Source organism: Mastigoproctus giganteus, chromosome 6, assembly GCF_048544385.1.
Source record: "Mastigoproctus giganteus isolate SK-2022 chromosome 6, ASM4854438v1, whole genome shotgun sequence".
NCBI lineage: Eukaryota > Metazoa > Arthropoda > Arachnida > Uropygi > Thelyphonidae > Mastigoproctus > Mastigoproctus giganteus.
Window position 1 is genome coordinate 77,267,780 of NC_143580.1, and position 20,364 is coordinate 77,288,143.

A 20,364-nucleotide genomic window follows, 5' to 3' on the forward strand; every position below is an offset into this window, starting at 1 on the left:
GTGTCTGGAGATTAGGCACTTGCTAGGTGATCTGATTGAGATGTATAAGGCCTTGAATGGTTTGTGCAAGCTCAATACAGATTGGATTCTTCCTGTTGCCCAGATTAATTGCCTGAAGCGGCATAAATTCAAATTGATGAAAGACAGTTATAGAATTGATGTGTGGAAGTTTGCCTTTAGCCAGCAGGTGGTTGATTGCTGGAACAGGCTTCCATCTGTCATTGTAGAAGTTGACAGCTTAAATAAATTCAAGGCAGAACTAGATAAACATCTGGAGCAAATGGATGGGTGAAATAGGAAGGGGTTTTTTTTTTTTTTTTTTTTTTTTGGGTGACGCTGTATAAGCTTGCTTTCTTGCATCATATGCCTCTACTAATGCTAATACAGTCCATTCCCGTTATATGGAACACATCGAGACTAGTGCATTTGGGTCCGATTAAGCAGCTGCCCCAATTATCCGAAGTTTCACGTAAATAGTTAAAAATACAATGTACCCCCCTTTTTTTTTACAATTGGTTCACTGTACAATCAAATCACGTTACGACAAACTCAACATAGTAAAATACCGTTCACTATATGATGTGCAGTAAGCGCCGGTCATTGTGATCACGTTTGTGAATTGAATTTTAATTCTATTAAACAGCGATTCTAATTAGCAAAAATCGGAGGAATATTATCCACAAGCTATAAAAGCAAAGATATATTAAGCACAAATTTACCCTTTATTACCTTACCAATTAAAAAATTAAATGATAATTGAAAATTGGAAGAATAATATACGTGATAATAGTAATAATTAATACGTACATACAAACATTTCTGTTCACTGAAATTTGTGGGTGGCGGGGGTTAAAATTTAAAACAATAAAAAGATAAGCAATCAATAAAAAAGAACATAGCACACACAAATTGCAAGTAACACAATAAGCACAAGTGGGAACGGAGTAACGAGTTACAAAGCTATAAAAATAGGAATGAAGAGAAGATCTAAAAATTAATTTTTTTTATATGACTGAAGATTTCATGGAAGTGTAAACACATTTCATCATAATAACCCACAGAATTCCAGCTGTCGGTATTATCGCAAATTCAATAAGATTGAGTTCACTGTCCGTTTAGGATAGATGTCACTTACAGAAAAGCCCAATAAACTGCTAATTGTTTTTATTATTTTATGGTTGTGACCACCAGAATTTCAACCGAACCACGTGGTACCGTCAGAGACAATCGTAGGGTAAACTCCAGTGCTGTGGTCTCCTGCCCAGATTAAATGGCACGCTGTCCCAATTAAGCGAAGTAAACCCTGGCTACTTTCTCGATTGGTTTCTATTTTTTAAGATTTGCCCCAAATACACGGCTGCCCCGATTAACCGGTGGCCCAAAAACCGGAATCCACTGTATATTGAAACTTTTATAAGGCTATTTATGCACATAAGAAGCAGAAACAGACTTATACGAATGCATTTTAAATTTTGCACAATTCACAAGTTTTTAAACTGGGAAATAGATAGGACTAATAGTTTCACGTCTATTTTATGTCTAAAGCAAGGATGGTCAACCTTTATAAATGGCGGGCCAAATAAAATGTCTGTGAGGTACATGCGGGCCAAATTTTCTTTAGCTTTCCACGATTTTTACAATTATTAAGATGGTGTATAATGAAAAAATTGTCATAAACAGTTTTATATTATTTATTGTAATATTTATACATACAAATACATATAATTAATTTTATTAATAAGAAAAACGAAATAAAAATTCGTAATAACAAAATACAAATACAATTCCAGTAACAAAAATTGTAATATTTTATTTTTAAAATATTTAATGAGAGATTTGATACTGTTTACTTTTATCAGTGAATCGATATCTGGATCGATATTTGCCGTAGCAATGAGCAGAGTATGTTCTAAATTTACATCAGAAATTCCATTTAATTCAAAAATATACATAATAAATATACTTTAAAAACAATCACAGGCTCGTTACACATGTTCGTGGGCTGGAGGTTGCCCACCCCTGGTCTAAAGCATTCTTTTAATTTTCAGCAGAATTCATTTTTTTTTTTAAATAACAAAAATAAAAAAATTGTTTTTTAAATATTTAAATATTTTTATTTAAAAATAAAATTACATTCAAATAAGTATTACAATCTATATAATAATTTGCTTATGACCCTCTGTCCAGAACACTTTGAACTTGATTAACTCAAGGACTTAACCAGGTTTTAACCCGATTATTTTTGCAATGTTTTATTTAGCAGTAAAACATGCCAAGCATTGTCTATGTTGCTGTCCCTGCCTATGTTCAATACCATGAATCCTTGTAAATTCTGTAGATTGTCAGAGAATCAAACTACAAGGGGTGATCATTTATTTGTGGACTAGTGCAAAATTTTGTTTACTGCATGAACTTTCCATAACTGCTGATAGAAGCGCTCTGATCGCTACTGAACAGATGCTGTGTGCACATGCCAGTGTTGCATTTCTTTACCATCCACTAAACTGAACTGAACCAAACATATTAACAGATCATTTAAAATGTGTTTTTTTTTTCTTTTTTTTTTTTACAGTATTCCTGAAGTGCACCTGCTGCATTGCTGCCATTCATGTAAAATAATTTCACTAAATGTACACGATCTCATTAAGAGAGGGGCATGTTGCTCATTACTGTGATCTTTTTCTCCCATCCTTTAAACATACCTGTGGATGACAACACCATTTCTGCCCTAATAGAGAATGTGTGAACTAATTCCCCCTCCCATTATTCTCTTCCCCATGATGTGGGCCCTGGTTAGGGGCTATCGCTCGCTCCTTATGATAAAAATAATGTGAATTTTTTAATGTTACATGATGGTAAGCCTAATGATTCCTCCAAATACTGCTCTAGTCCTCTCACTTTAACTGCTTTAGCCTCTCCCTTTAGCAACCCTGGATTCTACATACATCAAATTTTACTTCTGTCTTGCCATTATCCCTATTCAGACAGCTCTGAATAGAGATACTTCAATTATAAAGATCATGTACATTTTAATTCATTTTAAAATATATTTTTGAAATAATTTAAAATGAAACTGGTTATTTTTATTGAAACGTTTTTTTTTTTTTTTTTTTTACTAAACCAGTACTATGTATATAAAGTGCTTAGCATCATAATACACAGCCATTTCTGAATAAACAGAAAATTTTTAAGGTGGCATCGTTTTAGGTTATATCTCATATTGTGAATACCTTCACAACGAGTTGCCATGATATTGCACTACTTCGAATAAGTAACGCTTCACCTAAGGAGAAGACTAGTGTTACTTATTCTCAGATAGGTACCACCACCCAGACAGCACTGTTTCAGGGCTATTTGGCCCTTCGTCAGTGAGTGGGTAGGTACCCAAGTGATGCAATGATGGCAAAAACAGTTATGAAGTATAACTCCGCAATATGTCTGGGTGGTGGTACCTATCTGAGAATAAGTAACACTAGTCTTCTCCTTAGGTGAAGCGTTACTTATTCGAAGTAGTGCAATATCATGGCAACTCGTTGTGAAGGTATTCACAATATGAGATATAACCTAAAACGATGCCACCTTAAAAATTTTCTGTTTATTCAGAAATGGCTGTGTATTATGATGCTAAGCACTTTATATACATAGTCTAAATTTGTTCGCAGCTTGAGGCTCTAGCCCTAAATGCGCCTTAGTCTAAATACATCATACACCATCAGACATCTCTCATATTGCGGAGTTATACTTCATAACTGTTTTTGTCATCATTGCATCACTTGGGTACCTACCCACTCACTGACGAAGGGCCAAATAGCCCTGAAACAGTGCTGTCTGGGTGGTGGTACCTATCTGAGAATAAGTAACACTAGTCTTCTCCTTAGGTGAAGCGTTACTTATTCGAAGTAGTGCAATATCATGGCAACTCGTTGTGAAGGTATTCACAATATGAGATATAACCTAAAACGATGCCACCTTAAAAATTTTCTGTTTATTCAGAAATGGCTGTGTATTATGATGCTAAGCACTTTATATACATAGTCTAAATTTGTTCGCAGCTTGAGGCTCTAGCCCTAAAGGCGCCTTAGTCTAAACCAGTACTTGCATAAATTCTTGCATGGTGTACACTGTTTAAGCAATGTTATCTCATCTGTTTACTCCTACTTAATATAAAGTTTCTTTTAGCAAAATTCATGAGTTTGTTTAAGGGTTTTATGGCACATAAGCATCCGAGGCTATATTGCAGCAAACTTCATGAGTAAAAGTTAGTCTAATATGCTTAATTTTAGTACGAGTTTTACAGAGAAGAAAATTATTTTTTAATTTTTACTTGTATTAATGAACAATATAGGCTATTATTTCACCAATTTCAGTGAAATTACTATTTTTTATGGAAATCAGGCAAATTTTTTTTGGACGAGTGATTTTTAAGATGCATTTTTGGTTTGAACGTATATTTTCTATTACTTGCCCTCTACTTTAAATTTTCTTTTTTCTTTTTTTTAAAATGCTATACTTACACTTTTTCCCAAGCCAAGGCATCTTTATTTTTTGTTGGATCATTATAATTCTTTACTGGAATAGTTATAATCAATGCAGTAGCATTAGTATGATTCTGATCATCAAATCCCCCAACTACGATATCAATCGAATCTACTGGGCCACCATACCTTGCAAAGCAACTCATATCAGTTGTGGCCCTATAAAAAAAAAAAATAAATAATAAAAAATAATAATTGAATATAAGTTGAAATAATATAAATCAATAATATCAGGACACATTTCCTCACATTTTATAGGAAACCCAATGAAAATGTCTTAAAATTGCAATAGTACAACTTGTCCAGACACTGTACACAAGTTGTACATGCTGCAAATTTTGGTTTCAAATTATTCTACAGACAATAATCACAAAATCAAATTTTATCAATACTATACACACACCAGATTAAACAGTTTACAGTTAGTCCTCGACTTACGCAACTTTGTACTTAAGTATATATTTTTTGTATAAAATAAGCAATCAATAACAATGAACACAGCATGGCATTGGTATGGTTATTTCTAGCGCAAGGGCTACTTAGACCATATTGCACCTAAACATGGCATGCACAAATTTCACAAGTGAGATATGGAGTAACCAATATAAGAAGCTTAAAAAATAGGAACGAACAGAAGATTCCAAAAATTTATTTATGTTTATTATATGACTGAAGATTTCATGGAAGGGGAAATATTTCACCATAATAACATAAAACCCCACAGAATTCCAGCTATCTGTATTATCACAAATATCTACCAAGAAAAGGAAAGTGATCAATTTGCATCAGAAAATTAAAATAATAACTATGTATGAAAATGGTCAAACATTAACAAGTATTGCACAGAATTTAGATTTGTCAGTGTCAAGAGTGAACACAATAATAATGGACAAAGAGTACGAGAAGCGGTAAAGGGATCGGCACCAATGAAGTCAACTATAATAAGCAAGGCTAGAATGGGAGTAATAAGGGAAATGGAAAAGTTACTTATTGTGTGAATGGAAGACCAGATCCAAAAAACACATCCTCTTAAGCTTCCACCTCATCAAAGCAATGGCTCGTGCCATTTTAGAGGATCGCAAGAAGAAGAGTAATGATACTAAACACCTTTGTTATGCATCACGGTAACAAAGAGATGCAGAAAATATAACGTTGCCATAAGCAGTGAAGCCGGTGAAGCAGCAAGTGCAGACGGAGAGGCTGCTGCCAAGAAATTCAAGGACAAATTGGATGAGATTACAAGAAGTGGTGGTTATTTACTGCAACAAACATTTAATGTGGATGAGACTAGCCTTTCTTGGAAAAAATATGCCTAGTAGGACTTATATTTCCATTCAAGAAAAGTCAATGCCTGGGTTTAAAGCTGCTGAAGACAGGGTAGTGGGCATTGACAAGAAATTGCTTCTTTTACACTTCAGGGCTAATTCAAAAGCCTGGGTGACAATAACCATGTTCAAAGAATGGTTTCTAAATGTATTTGTCCCTGAAGTTGAAAAATATTGCTTACAAATGTTAGTGCCTTTTAAGATATTAATGATCCTTGACAATGCTCCCAGTCATCCTACGTATCCAGATGATCTGCATGACAATGTCAAGGTGGCATAAAAAGTTAAAACAAGGTGGCATACTTCCCTCCAAATACAACGGCTTTGATTCAACCAATGGATCAGGGAGTTATCCAGGCATTCAAAGCTTATTATTATGTGCAGACAACCTTTCCTGAGAATGAAAATGCAATAGAGCAAGGAAAGATGGATCTGCGGCAATGTTGGAAGATGTTTAACATCCTTGATGGAATATGCAACATTTCAAGAGCCTGGAATGATGTGACAACAACTTGTATGAGCAGAGTTTGGAAAAAACTTCTAAAACATTCTGAGCTTAATAACAAAGGCTTCAACAAAGATAAGCTGATGCCTTCTGTTACCAAAGAAATTGTAAACTTAACCCAGGAGTTGCTTTTTTTTTTTTTTTTTTTTTTTTGTTAGTTGTCTTCTGTGGACATAATGCACCTCCCAAGGTTTTCGCACTACTCTGATCCAAGCCTGAGGCGGGATTCGAACCGCGACCTTTGGGTTGCCAGGCAGGCACCATACCCACCCAGCTAGCCCGGTGAGCCCTAGGAGTTGCAGCTGGTTCTGGAAGATGAAGATGTGGATGAGCTTGTGGATGAACGAGGTGAAGATTTAACAACAGAAGACCTAGCCCAGTTGAACGCACAAAGAGTTAAGGATCAAGGGAAAGCCGAATCCATTTAGAAATCAGAGCAATCCAACAAGCAGTTTTAATGGCAGAAGCATTCGGTAAAATTCAGGAAAGTCTGTTTGATGGAATGGATGAAAACTGAACGTTTCTTGAAAATAGAAAGAAAAATTCAAGGTTGCTTATTGAAAAATTTATGAAGAGGAGAAAAAAAAAGCATAGGAAACAGATGAAGGTCAAAAAGTTCACGTCGCGTACTACCTCCCTGACCTGTACTCAGACTACAACAACCTGTGATAAATGTATCTTATTAGTGCATCGGGTAGGTTTTTAGTTATCTTCAGTTCATCACCTGACTTTGATTCATTGTGTGGTTTAGACCAATTTTCTTAAATATGTACATTTTGATTCCCCTAGTAGCCCTTATAATGCCTACATGGCATACGAAATATGTATCAGTTTTTACAGTACAACATTGTGTTTTTTCTTCCTTTTATGTTTTCTTTTCTTATGTGCCACTCCGGCTACTTGACTGTTGTCTCCAGATAAAGTTTTTAATTGTTATGTATATAACTATTTTTCTTCATTTTTCTGAGGATATTATGTGGTTTATGTAATTTTGGCATATGAGGCATACAGTAGCAATATTTTATTAATCATTCCCAAGTTACATAAAACTTGACTTACATATGAAATCCTGGACGTATCTCTTATATATGTCCAGGACTTATTGTATTCTGATGTGCAGAGCAAAATTACACAAAATAACAAGATAGGTTTAGTTTAGCTTATGTGATGCCTTTTGTTGTTGTTGTTATTATTTGGTTTTTAGGAGCATTAGCAACTAAGGCCATATTGCTCCGGGGATATGCGGTGGTCATTCCCTGACCTTTCCGCATCCTCTGTATTTGGTGGTCACTGGCTCTTGATTAGACCTGTTTACGATCAAATCAAGAAGCATGTGCTACGCACTGCTGCTCCTGCCCACCTGGCTATGAAGGCACCAATGCCTTGTGACACAGTAGCATATTAGGCCATAATGTCTCGTATCAGAGTGGAGAATAAAACTGAGGCATCACTCCCCCCTCATAGATAACCCTGGTTTCATAAGTCTGAAAAGATTTATGTTAAATGACTGAATATGAGTATGTTTCTAAGGAGAAGTTAAAGACTGGTTGCCCAAAAGAAACTGAAAATAAGAGATATGATCAAAAAGTTTGGGGAATCAAGCAATATTTGGGATGAAGCTTATCAGATGACTCTCTTTGAAGCACTGACACTGTGTACACTGATTCCAATACTTCTGCAACTTCTAGATGTATTCTTGATTGGCTTCTTCAGGAATTGCCAAAATTTCATTCTGAATAATTTCCTCAGTCACTGTGAACCTGAGACCTTTCAAGGAGGCTTTAAACTTGAGAAACAAAATCACAGAGGGCTGAATCCAATGAGAATGGTGGAAGATGGGGTGGATTGAGGAGCACAATGGAATGCTTCAAGATATTCAGGAATGGAAAGCACCCATTGTGCAGGTGTTTTGATGATGCAATTACCAATTCCCAAAAGCTTACTTTTCCAAGCATCTTCACTAAGATGCATTGCACACAACTGTCATAGAAGTGTTTTGTGGTATTCCTGGTTCACTCACCATGTAGGGAAAATTCATAAAGAACACCTTCCTGGGAATCAAATAACACAATAAGCAAAATCTTCACATTTTATTTACATTGTCATGATTTTTTGGGACTTGTAGAAGACAGAGTTTTTCATTCAGAGTTGTTGGGCCTTTGTTTCCGGATCATAGCCATACACCCATGGCTTATCATCAGCATTATAAGAGAAATAGTATAAGCATTACAAGAGAATTTGTAACAAAGATAATGATGTGGCAAGACCCTTATGGTAAAGCACTAGCAAAAAAGGAGTTAAGGGGATAAAGAGTTCTCACACAAGATGCGGAAGTAAAGAGATTATCTAGTGGGCTGCAAGTAGAGGAAGAATTGGACAAATTTTAGCGAATGGATGGGTGAAAGGGAATTTTTTTTTTTTTTTTTTTTTTTTTGGCTGATGCTGCATAAGCTTTCTTTCTTGCATCATATGCATCTACTAATGCTAAAGTATCAACCAGTTTCATCAATAGTATTAATCTACCTTGACACAATTTTGCAATGGAGCAAAATCTGAACAAATATCAAATTTTGCTTTAAACTGAGAATTCTCAGTTTAAAGTTCAAGTGTTTGGATTGTATAAATGGTTCAAAGATTATGTGAGGATGTTTGTGATGACGAAGTGGGCATCCCATCAACCTCTTGAAATGAGGACAGAATCGCAAAAAAGTTCGGAAAATTTTTACAAGAGATAATCGATTATGAATGAGGACAAAACTTGTCAAATTCTGTGTGAAGATTTAGGGAAAAGGAACGTCTGTGCAAAATTTGTGCAGCACAGCTTCACAGAAACAATGAAAAGTATCATTATGTGAAACTTCATACACAGTTGTCAAATCAATCCTAATTTTCCTTGCCTGTATCGTCACTGGAGATATGAGTGTTGAGTGTTCCAGTACAACCCATAGAAGAAACATTGGAGCATGCAGTAAACTTCAAAAGCATCACCAAGACCCAAAACATTTCACTTGCAGAATTCCAGGATCACGACAATGCTGATCATGTTTTTCGACAAACAGAACAACATTCACGAGGAATTTGAACCTGAAGTGGAGAGAGTTGATGCTGGATTCTATATACAGGTGTTTCAAAGACTATTGAAGTGCATTTCCTGGTTTAGGCCGCAATTTCAAAAGAAAGCAAGCTGGTTCTTGTTGCACAACAATGTCCGAGCCTAAAAAAATGTGACTTGTGAAATGTTTGCGATTTTCTGGAACAGGACATGATCTAGCCAAGGAGGATGTTGTTGTGTGTGTGTGCGTGCTAGGTGCAGAGAGTGTCAAGAAATTAGGTGCCAACTCAGCGTTCTGATGGGTGCCTATGAGAGATTGAAGAGTCGGGTAGATGCCTTCGAAAAAGTGAGGGACCCATCAAGCACTCAGCTGCCCAAATCAACGCCAGAACTCACTCTTGTGCATCAGGCAACACAGCAGCAATCTAAAAGGCAGAATGCACTGATCACACAAGAGGGTGTTATTGTCAGAGCATCCAATGTCAGGGATATGGGCAATATATTGTGTAAAAATTATATGTGGAATAGGATTAGGGTATGTCAGCCAGGAGCAAAAGTTGACGTTGTAGAGCAGATATCTTTTAAGGGTGCAAAGGGTGATATTGTTGCACACGTTGGCACTAATGATATTAAGAAGAGATCTGCAGATTCAATTAACAAGTACAGGTCAATGCTGAAAATAAGTCATGAGTTAAAGTTAAATTTGAAAGTGTCTGCAATTCTGCTCAGGCATGATAGGAGGGAGTATATGATGAGAGCCTTGTCAATCAATTCGGACCTGGAGAGATTGTGCAAGGCTCATGGGGTGAAATTTTTCTCAGCATGGTCTGTGCTTGTTAACAGGAGAGACTGCTTCTACAGGGATGGGATACACTTAAACAGAAGAAGAGGTGCAAGAGTGTTTGCTGATGCTATCAATGCAGTGTTAAGTGGGTTGGAAAACTGCTAGCTTGGGCGGATTCACAGACTAAAAGTAGCCTCAGGCAGAGGTGAAAGTAATTTATGAACTGCTTCTATTAGAATGAGCAGTGGCCTGGAGGCGGGGGAGCTGGGGATTCCAGGGACAGAACAAATAAATACATGGGCTGGCATTAGGGTAACTAAGAATAAGAATAGGTGCAAGTATACTTGCAGTACACCAATGCTAGGAGAATAGTAAATAAATTTGATGAATTTGAAGTGCTGGTCAAGACATCAAAGGTGGATATTGTTGGGTTTTCAGAGACGTGGTGTCACACAGATATAAGCAGTGCAGAAGTGGAATTTGGGGAGTACAATGTGTATAGAAAGGATAGACAGGGAAGAAAGGAAAGAGGGGGGTTATGCTGTTAGTTAAACACATGAAATCTAAGGAAGTGCATCCAATTGATGTTGACAATGCAATGTTGAGTCTGTTTGGTGTGACATTAGCATTAGTAGAGGCACATGATGCAAGAAAGCAAGCTTATGCAGCATCAGCCAAAAAAAAAAATAAATTAATTAAATAAAGCTCCGATTTCACCCTTCCATTCGTTCCAAATACCTGTCCAGCTCAGCCTTAAATTTCTTTAGGCTATCAACTTCCACAACAAAAGATGGAAGTCTGTTCCACCAATCAACTACCCAAACCAACAAACCAATCAACTTAAGCACTGGGAAACAAAAAATGAGTAGGTATATGTTATAGGCCTAATGAATCTAATGAGTATAATAAACAATTGTGCAGAGAAATGGAGTGGGGCAGTAAATCAGAATGTCTTGTAAAGGGGAATTTTAACTTTCCAGATATTGACTCTGGAACTTATGGATTGATCACTCACACATTAGCTAGAATTTTTTTGTGGATTTATTGGATGGTTGTTTTCTGCAGCAGCATGTACGAGAAGCAACCAGAGAGAGTAATACTCTTGATCTGGTTATCAGCAGTGATTATTCGTACATTAAGAATTTGCAGATAAAGGAACCACTGGGTGGCAGTGATCAGAGTGTACTGATTTGGAATTTACTTCAAGTTCTTAACTACCATCAGGGATAAATGGAACGGTTTTTGCTTTCGTAACGGTGACTACAGTGATCTCAGACAGTTTTTAAATTTTATACAGTGGGACCAAATGATGATGTTACCAACAGCAAATTCTAAATGGGAATCATTCAAATAATTAATTGTGAAAGCTACTAGGCTTTTAATATGGAGTAAGAAATACTGTTCAAAGTTGAGGCCTAAATGGATGTCAGATGACCAAATGTGTCGTGGCAGAGAATAAAAATGCATAGGATACATATAAATTATCAGGCGACACAGAAGCCTATGTTGTAAGCTAGTCTGTAGTCAAGAAACAAAGGAAGTTAGGCAAGTGAAGGCAGATAATGATAAATCTTTGGCATAGATGCTAAGAAAAACAGCAAGGACTTCTTTACTTATATAAACTCTACAAGAAAGGGGATGAATCAGATTGGTCCACTTGATATCGATGGATTGACTACTGATGATCCTGCTCAGACAGCTAATGAAATGAGTATTTAACATCTACATTCACACATGAGGAATTCTGTAAGGAAGTGGAGGACAAAAGCTTATTAAACTCTAACAGGGAGCTTACCGATTTTGTAAAAACAGAGAGCAAAGTGTAGGAGAAATTGTTGAAGTTAGACATAAGAAAGCCACTTGGGGTGGATGGGATCTATCCATTTATATTAAAGGAGGCAGCAAAGGAGGTAAGCAAACCCTTAGGTATAATTGTAAGAACATCTTAGACTTATAATTATAAGAACACCTTGGACTTGGGATGTCACAACTTACTGGAGATGTCAAAATGTAATCCCAATTCACAAAGGGGGATCAAAGGGCAACACAAGTAATTACAGACCTGTTAATTTAACTTGATTGAGGGAAAATAATGGAGTCACTGGTTAAAGGAGAATTGCACAATCATTTAGACAAGAATGCCATAATAATTCAGATACAGCATAGGTTTGTTAAGGGAAAGTCTTGTCTGACAAATTTGATTGGAAACTATGATGTCATTACAAAAGAACTGGATACAAAAAATAATTCTGATATCTTAAACTTGGATTTCAGGAAAGCTTTTGATACCATTGCACATTGAAAACTACTGTACAAATTGGAGCAGTATGATATTAAGGGAAAGTTGGTGCAATGGATAAAATGGTGGTTGAGTGGGAGAAGACAGGGAGGGGTAATCAATGGACGCTACTCTTCATGGACTAATGTTATTAGTGGAGCCCCCAGGGTTCTGTGTTGTTTTGTATATTTATCAATGATATTGACAAAGGTATATCAGGCTTAATATCCAAGTTTGTAGATGATACTAAATTTGGCAGGGTTGTTAATTATAGTAATGGCAGCGTGCTACTGCAGCAGGATCTTGAAAAGTTGGCAAGATGGGCTGAGAAGTATAAACTGAAGTTTAACATTGACAAATGCAAAGCACTGCATATGGATAGAAGTAACCCCCAGAGAAACGTACCAACTGTGTGCTGCTAAACTTAGGGTGGTAGAAAACGAAAGAGACTTGGGATAATTGTGCAGCCAGATATGAAATTTTCTGAGCAATGCAGACAGGGTGCCAGAGCAGGTAATAGGGTGTATTGTCAATGATATACCAGAATTTTGCTAGTAGGGAAAAGGAGGTGATTATCCTTTTGTGTAAGGCAATGGTCATGCCATGCCTTGAGTACTGCAGACAGGTCTGGAGGCCTCATTTTAAGAAGAATGCAGAGTTGCTTAAGTGAGCACAGAGAAGGGCTAAAATATTGGTGAGGGGAACGAAGGTGTCCTACTACGAAAGGCTTAAGTTCTGCAAACTGCAGCATCTGGAGACTAGGCACCTGTGGGGTGATCTGATCGAGGTGTACAAGACCTTGAGTGGGTTGAGCAGGCTCAATTCTGATGGGATTCTTCCTCTTGCTCAGATTACAATCCTGAGTGGGCATAAATTGAAATTGAGGAAAGACAGTTGTAGAATAGATGTGCAGAAATTTGCCTTCAGCCGGGGGGGGAGTTGATTGCTGGAATAAACTTCCATCTGTCTTTGTGGAAGTTGATAGCTTAAATAAATTCAAGGAACTGGACAAACTTTTAGAGGGAATGAACGTGTGAATTTTTTTTTTTTTTTTTTTGCATCACATGCCTCTGCAACTACTACTACATTTCAGGATGTTGAGGACCTAAAGGAAAACATAACCACCAAACTAAACATTGGATAGATACATTCGCTGATCTTTTCAGCTACTTTTATTCAATAAGTGCAATAGATTGGATAGTGATTACTTTGAATAAAAATAAAACCATTTTTGAGCTTCTTCACTTTGTGTTCTTTTTATTGCACCAGTCCAAGAACTTGACTACCATATCTCGTATGTGAACACAAAAAAGAAAAGAATAAATCCAATAGTTCCCTAAATTGGTTGCAGTGATACTAATTGTGGTTCAGAGAAAGTACAGCACAAATGGCAGATGAGATAAGTTGACAGATACTTTTGACTGATATTTATTGTCAAAAGCAAGCTCGAAACTGTGGGAAATGTTAAAGAATCAGACTGCAGTAATTTAAGTGATATAATGATCTCAAAGCAGTCTTTTTATAGAAAAGGTTTGTTTGCTTTTCATTTTTTATGGCGCATATGCAACAGTCCATAATGTATCAAGTCAAATTAGAAAATGTATTGAGATTAAAGGATGGAAGGGTTCCAAGTGAATACTGTATATATTCAATTGTAATTAAAAAGGCTGCATGTACCAAACTGTTGTGAATATTAATGAGAGAGAGAGAGAGAGAGAGAGAGAGAGAGAGAGAGACACAGACAGACAGACAGCAGACAGACATTAGACTCTGGGAAGATTCCCTTTGACTGGAAAATGCAAATATCTCTCCAACACACAAAAGGAGGTGCTAAAGAGGGGTTGGGTTATATGCCAAATTGTATCTTGAATAGATCCTAGCACAGGGTTCATTCAGGATGTGGCTAAATAGTTGGATGCAAGTAACAATTTTGACATTATATATCTAAACTTCAGTAAAGATTTTTACTGTTCCTGAAAGTAAAAATCCTATGTGGAAGGCTCCTATATAAACTAGAAAAGGTTTGAGTTAGTGGTAAGCTCCTATGCTTGATTGCAGTTTGGTTAAAAGATAAGAGAAGGAAGGCTGTCAGAAATGATCAGTCTTCAGGTTAGACCAGCATAACAAGTGGGGTCACTCAGTGCTAGCTATTATTAATTTTCATAAATTTTATTGATGTGGGTATCCAAAGAAAGCTATGATTTCAAAGTCAGAAGATTGGTTAACAATTTGAGCCAGGCCATACTGCCTCAAAAAAAGACACATCAGTTGTATATAATGGTAAAAAAAAAAAAAAAAAAAAAAAAAAGGCAACTAAAGTTTAATGTTTCACAATGTAAGGTCAGTTCTATTTCTACAGATAGAAACCTACAGATAGAAACCGAAGAACTGACGAATAGGTTCCTAAATAGAGGATACCCGATTACCTCTACCAATAGCATTAAATTAGAAGCTAAAGACAAAATAATCAATAACAAACATAATGACAGGATTAATAAAAAATATTTTATTTCAATGCCATATGTTGAACACCGGTATAGACAAATTAACAACCTTTTTAAAGGTACAGAAATGAAAATAGTAGCAAAACTGGGCTGTAAATTATATGCAACACTATTAAAAAAAAAAAAAAAAAAATATCACATGGTACTATCGGCTTCTGAACAAACAATTACCGTTTTATGTAAGGATTGTGATTCTTCTTACATTGGATCTACCAGATGTATTTTAAATTCAAGGGGTAAGCAACATGAAGCATCAGTCCGTGCATCACGTGCGAATGCATCAGAACTAGCATTCCACGCGATAAATGAAAACCACACATTCCTGTTTAATGAAGCCAAAATTTTAAATATTCAACACAATTGTACTAAGTTATTGATTGCCAAAACTTTAGAAATGAAATTACAAAAAAAAAAAAAAAAAAAAAAACACTAACAGTTATCGTCCATTTCTCATACCTGATTTGTGGTCATTCAAACACATACCAAAGATTAATCGCCTATTTATAAGATTCTGAACACACACACACACACACACACACACACACACACACACACACACACACACACACACACACACACACACACACACACACACACACACACACACACACACACACACACACACTTCGTTAGTTTCATTCCACCCTGTGAACATGACACTTGTCAAAAAGTTTTAGTCCACGTAAGGGAGGAATTTAGTGGATTTTAAATTCATTGTTTTATTGTACTTTTATCTCATTTTAATAGTATTTCATTTGTATTTCAAATTTACATTTATGACAAAATGTCTTCCTTCACTAAAGGTTGCATGGGGGGGTTTGATATTTATGGGGTCAGGTTAGGATTCACCACTGTGATCCTGGGGTGTTGGACTGCCCGTGTGTCAATAGTGAGGAAGGAACACGAGTTTTAAATTATTTTAAATTATGTAATCTTATTTAAACGTATAATTTCGTAATTTATTTGCCTAAGGAGAATTGGTAAAGAAGAAATCCTACTGACTGACTGAATAAAAGATAACTCCTTGTTTATTTCTAAAATATTAATACAACATAGGAAAAACAGCATATATAAGCTCTCATTTATGTAGTATAATCAGTTATAAATGTAGTACTTGACTTCCAGTCATAACATCAAAAGTTCAGCCCAAATAGCAGTGATTCATCCAGAATTTTAAACTTTATTGGCACTCTGCAGCAGAACTTTACATGAAATGGACAAACAATGACTTAATAAATTTAAATCTTCTATAAGCATGGTAAGAAAATTCACACCAAATCTTCTAACAGAACTTAGAAATAAGATTCAAACCAAATTTTTTACCAGAGCTTAGCAAGCAGTCGCAGCAAAAACAATTAGAAACTGATTTAGAAAAGCAGGTTTCAAACAAAGAGATACAAGTACAAAATATTTAGAAGAGCTTCCAACTCCACCTGAGGAAAGAATGGCAGACTACAACAAAACATGATAAAATAATTTTTAAATCTATGCACACATTGATGAAAATTTAGCTGTTACTTCCATTACTTTGGGGAATCAAGAAGAAAAAAGGGGATGAAAAAGATGACAATAAAGTAGAGAAACAAACTCCGACCTTGGCAGAAGTGACTCAAGCATTAGATATTATGCACTGTCATTATATTATATGACAGAAGAGAGATTCAATTTGTCTTTTAGTTTTATTATTACATTTTGGTTATATATGGCTAGTCCGTAGCCAAGTGGTCAGGAGTGGGAGTGCAGTAGCATACGCTCTTTGCGTAGACCGGGGTTCAAGCCAGACTGCTGAATGCGGTCGATCTGCCAACCCGCACTGGACCAGCGTGGCAGATTATGGTCCATTTCCCTCAGCATGAATTGTTGAGGAGCCTTCCATTCTGCAGTGGGTTGATAATGGCGGCACTTTACCTTTTACCTTTATGGCTAATCCTAATATTAAAATGAATTGAGGAAAAGTGACCTTAGTTATTCTAATTTTTGATTAATGTTATTGCTCTCCTTGCATAATTTACCCAATAATAATAGCATTAGTATTATGCAATGCCACAATGTATGAATATTTATCAAATCAATTTTTATTTTTTTTAATCAATACATTATACATAATGTAAACATAAACGATATTAATAATATTGTTTATGTTTACATTGAACAGTTTAAAAAATCTCAATAAAAGTCTTAAAAATGCCTACTCTCTATGTGTCTCATTTTTAGTAGCTAATAATTTTTGGTAACTGCTGCACTCTATATTGAAAACATATTATAATGCAGTTGTGAACATTTTTTTTGTCAGAATTTTCTATAAGTTCAGTCAAATCTATATACTATAAAAAATCTTATTACAAAACAAATCAGTTATTTCTGTTCTCTTACAGCATCTAGAAAAGTTGAGCAGATGGGCTGAGAGGTGGCAACTGAAGTTTAACATTGGCAAATGTAAAGTACTGCATATGGGTAGCAGTAACCCCAGAGTGACGTATCAACTGTGTGGTACTACACTCATGGTGGTAGATGAATGAAAAGGACATGCAGGTAATTGTGTAGTCAGATATGAAGTTTTCTGGGCAGTGCAGACGGTCTGGAAGGGTAGCTCATTGTGTTTTGTCAATGATATACAGGAATTTTTCTAGCAGGGGAAAGGAGATGATTATCCCCTTGTATAAGGCAATGGTCAGGCCACACTTTGAGTTCTGTATACAGGTCTGGAGGCCTTATTTTAGGATGTAGAGCTGCAGGAATGAGTACAGAGAAGGGCAACAAGATTAGTGAAAGGAACAAAGGATTGCTCTTACGAAGAAAGACTAAGTTTTGAAAATTACAGAGTCTCTGGAGACTAGGCACCTGCAAGGTGATCTGATTGAAGAGTATAAGGCCTTGAGCCGACCAAGCTGGCCGGGTGGGTAAAGTGCCTGCCTGGCAACCCAAAGGTTGCGGGTTCGAATCTCACCTCGGGCTTGGATCAGAGTACTGCAAAAACCTTGGGAGGTGCATTATGGCCACAGAAGCCGATGTGTCAACAACTAACTAAAAAAAAAAAATAATAAATAAACATATATATATATATATAAGGCCTTGAATGGTTTGAGCATGCACAATGCTGATGGGATTTTTCCTCTTGCCCAGTTTAAATCGTCTGAGGGTACATAAATTCAAATTGTGGAAAGACAGTTGTAGAATAGATATGTGGTAGTTTGCCTTTAGCCAGCAGGTGGTTGACTGCTGGAACAAAACTTCCATCTATCATTGTAGAAGTTGACAGCGTAAATAAATTCAAGGCAGAAGTAGACAAACATTTGGAGCGAATGGATAGGTGAAATGGGCAGGGGTGTTTTTTTTTGGCTGATGCTGTATAAGCTTGCTTTCTTGCATCATATGCCTCTGCTAACCTTTTCAACTCAGTTTTTAAAATTCCTGTACTCCATTTTTATAAAATTATAACATGGCAATAAACAGAGAGCTTTATAAAAACTACTCACTGCAGAATAAAAAAATAAAATCAATTAAACCACAGCTTTGGCAAGAACACAATTTCTGCACTCATTAAATTAGCTATAGGCTTAACTTCCTTGACTGGTCATCTCGGCTGTTTGACTCCAAATGACCTTCAAAGGCTGCAACTTCTAAATTTATTTTCCTACCTCCTAAATGCCATTCATTGGTCCTCTGAAAGGTACTGAAAAGGATATTAAAATCACTACTTCACTGGATGCTACATTTTTTGTCAAAATTTTAAAATCACTGGGATATTTGAAACACCTGAGTAACCACAGAGAGATAATAACAGTAATTTTTTTTATTACTGTAGTTATCTGTACTTGGAATGTCATTGAGTTAGGTTTTGTTGGACTGTGGGGTCTTTGTCATATTCCAAAAAATTTTCCATGTCATGTGCACTAATGACATGGTTTTCTTCCATAAACTCAGTCTGTGTAACTAAAACATCCCCAGTTTGTTAAAACATCTGGTAAATGGGTTTGTTATATTTATCTCAGCTACATCATTTGACAGTTTTTTGGAAAACATATTTTTTAAAGCTTTTAAGTCAACCAGATGCCATACAATCTGCTAAAAAATTAATTTTTTGGTAGAATTCAAGGCAACAGACCAGAAACTGCTGATTTAATCTTCTCACTTCTTTTTTTTTTTTAAGTTGATTGTTAATTACATAAGTTAACAAAATTTGGTAATGTGTAATATACTGATTGTGAAAATAAGCAAAAAGTTGTAGTTTGCACAATGTTTTGTTATCTTTTATTTTTATACAAAATAATTGATAAGGAGAGTCACAGTGATGATATATATTTATCTTCAATCAATTATCTTAATCAATTCTGTGGTTGAAAGTATTTAAATTCAGTTTGTAATTGAATTTGTTGCAATTGTTGTCTACAGATTTGGTTTTAAGTTGACTTTTTCATTTCCTAAATTTCAGTTTATCACATTCTTGCAAACTTTTCTTTCCATTCCAGTCTCATATTACATTTGAAAACATTTTTCAATAATGTTAGGAAATATTTCTCAAATCTTTTATATGGTCTTAAAATGTGTAAAAAGTCAGATTTAGAATGGAGTAATAGTTCTGAATTAAAACTAATTTCATTTAATTGTGCCTTTAGTATCATCATAGCAAGAGAAGTGCAGCTGTTTGAAACCAGTCTTCAGCCTAGCTGGCATATGAACAAGGTATTGTAATGTGGTGCTATATTGTGCAAGTTTAATTTCTAAACTTTGGGTTAAATTTTTAAACAACTCAAATTTTGTTTAATGGATTTCATTTTTTAGTTTTTATTGAATTTAGTAGTCATTTTGTGTGGGTATAACTGCAGTAGAATGTTGCTTAAAAAGTAGTCACTGGTCACAAAAAAAGGAAAGTAATTACAGCATACAAAAAATCGATTTATAGTATAGGAATTTTGTCAAGGGACCAATGTAAAGTAGTCCCATATTAGAACTGGGGTATCCAACCTGCCAATCATGTGCAGCTCACTCCTTCACACTGTGCAGCCTGCAGCAATGTAGGCAGACAGCCTTCAAATGGCATGCATCCTCTGAGTTTAAAACTAGTCTGTCACAAAATATAGTTTCACACTCACATTCAGAAAATATTCATTTTTAATATTCAATTTTTCTATATTGCTTTATCATGTTTTATGCATCTTTATCAGAATTTAGCAATATTCTTATTATTATCATATAACAATAATAGTACAATAACAGTTATTAGTATTATGCAATTTGTGGATTTTCGTATTCAATTATTAAAGGTAAAAAAAAAAAAAAAGAATTTATTTTTTAAAATGTATAATTCACGGTAAAGAAATGGTCTTGCGACCCACAATCCACTTGCCATGACAACTCATGTAGCCCACAACCGTCAGCAT

At 35.6% G+C, this 20,364-nt stretch overlaps 1 protein-coding gene across 3 annotated transcripts in view; it reads right to left on the reverse strand.

The window, feature by feature from the left end:
• The window catches only part of LOC150084420 (NPC intracellular cholesterol transporter 1-like), a 466,919-nt gene that overhangs the window by 280,628 nt on the left and 165,927 nt on the right, over positions 1-20,364 (reverse strand). For all 3 annotated transcript variants that reach the window (XM_090376058.1, XM_090376057.1, XM_090376056.1), the window contains one exon: positions 4,515-4,694. In XM_090376058.1, coding sequence (XP_090232184.1) covers positions 4,515-4,694 — 180 coding nt within the window. The remainder of the gene's footprint in view (positions 1-4,514; positions 4,695-20,364) is intronic.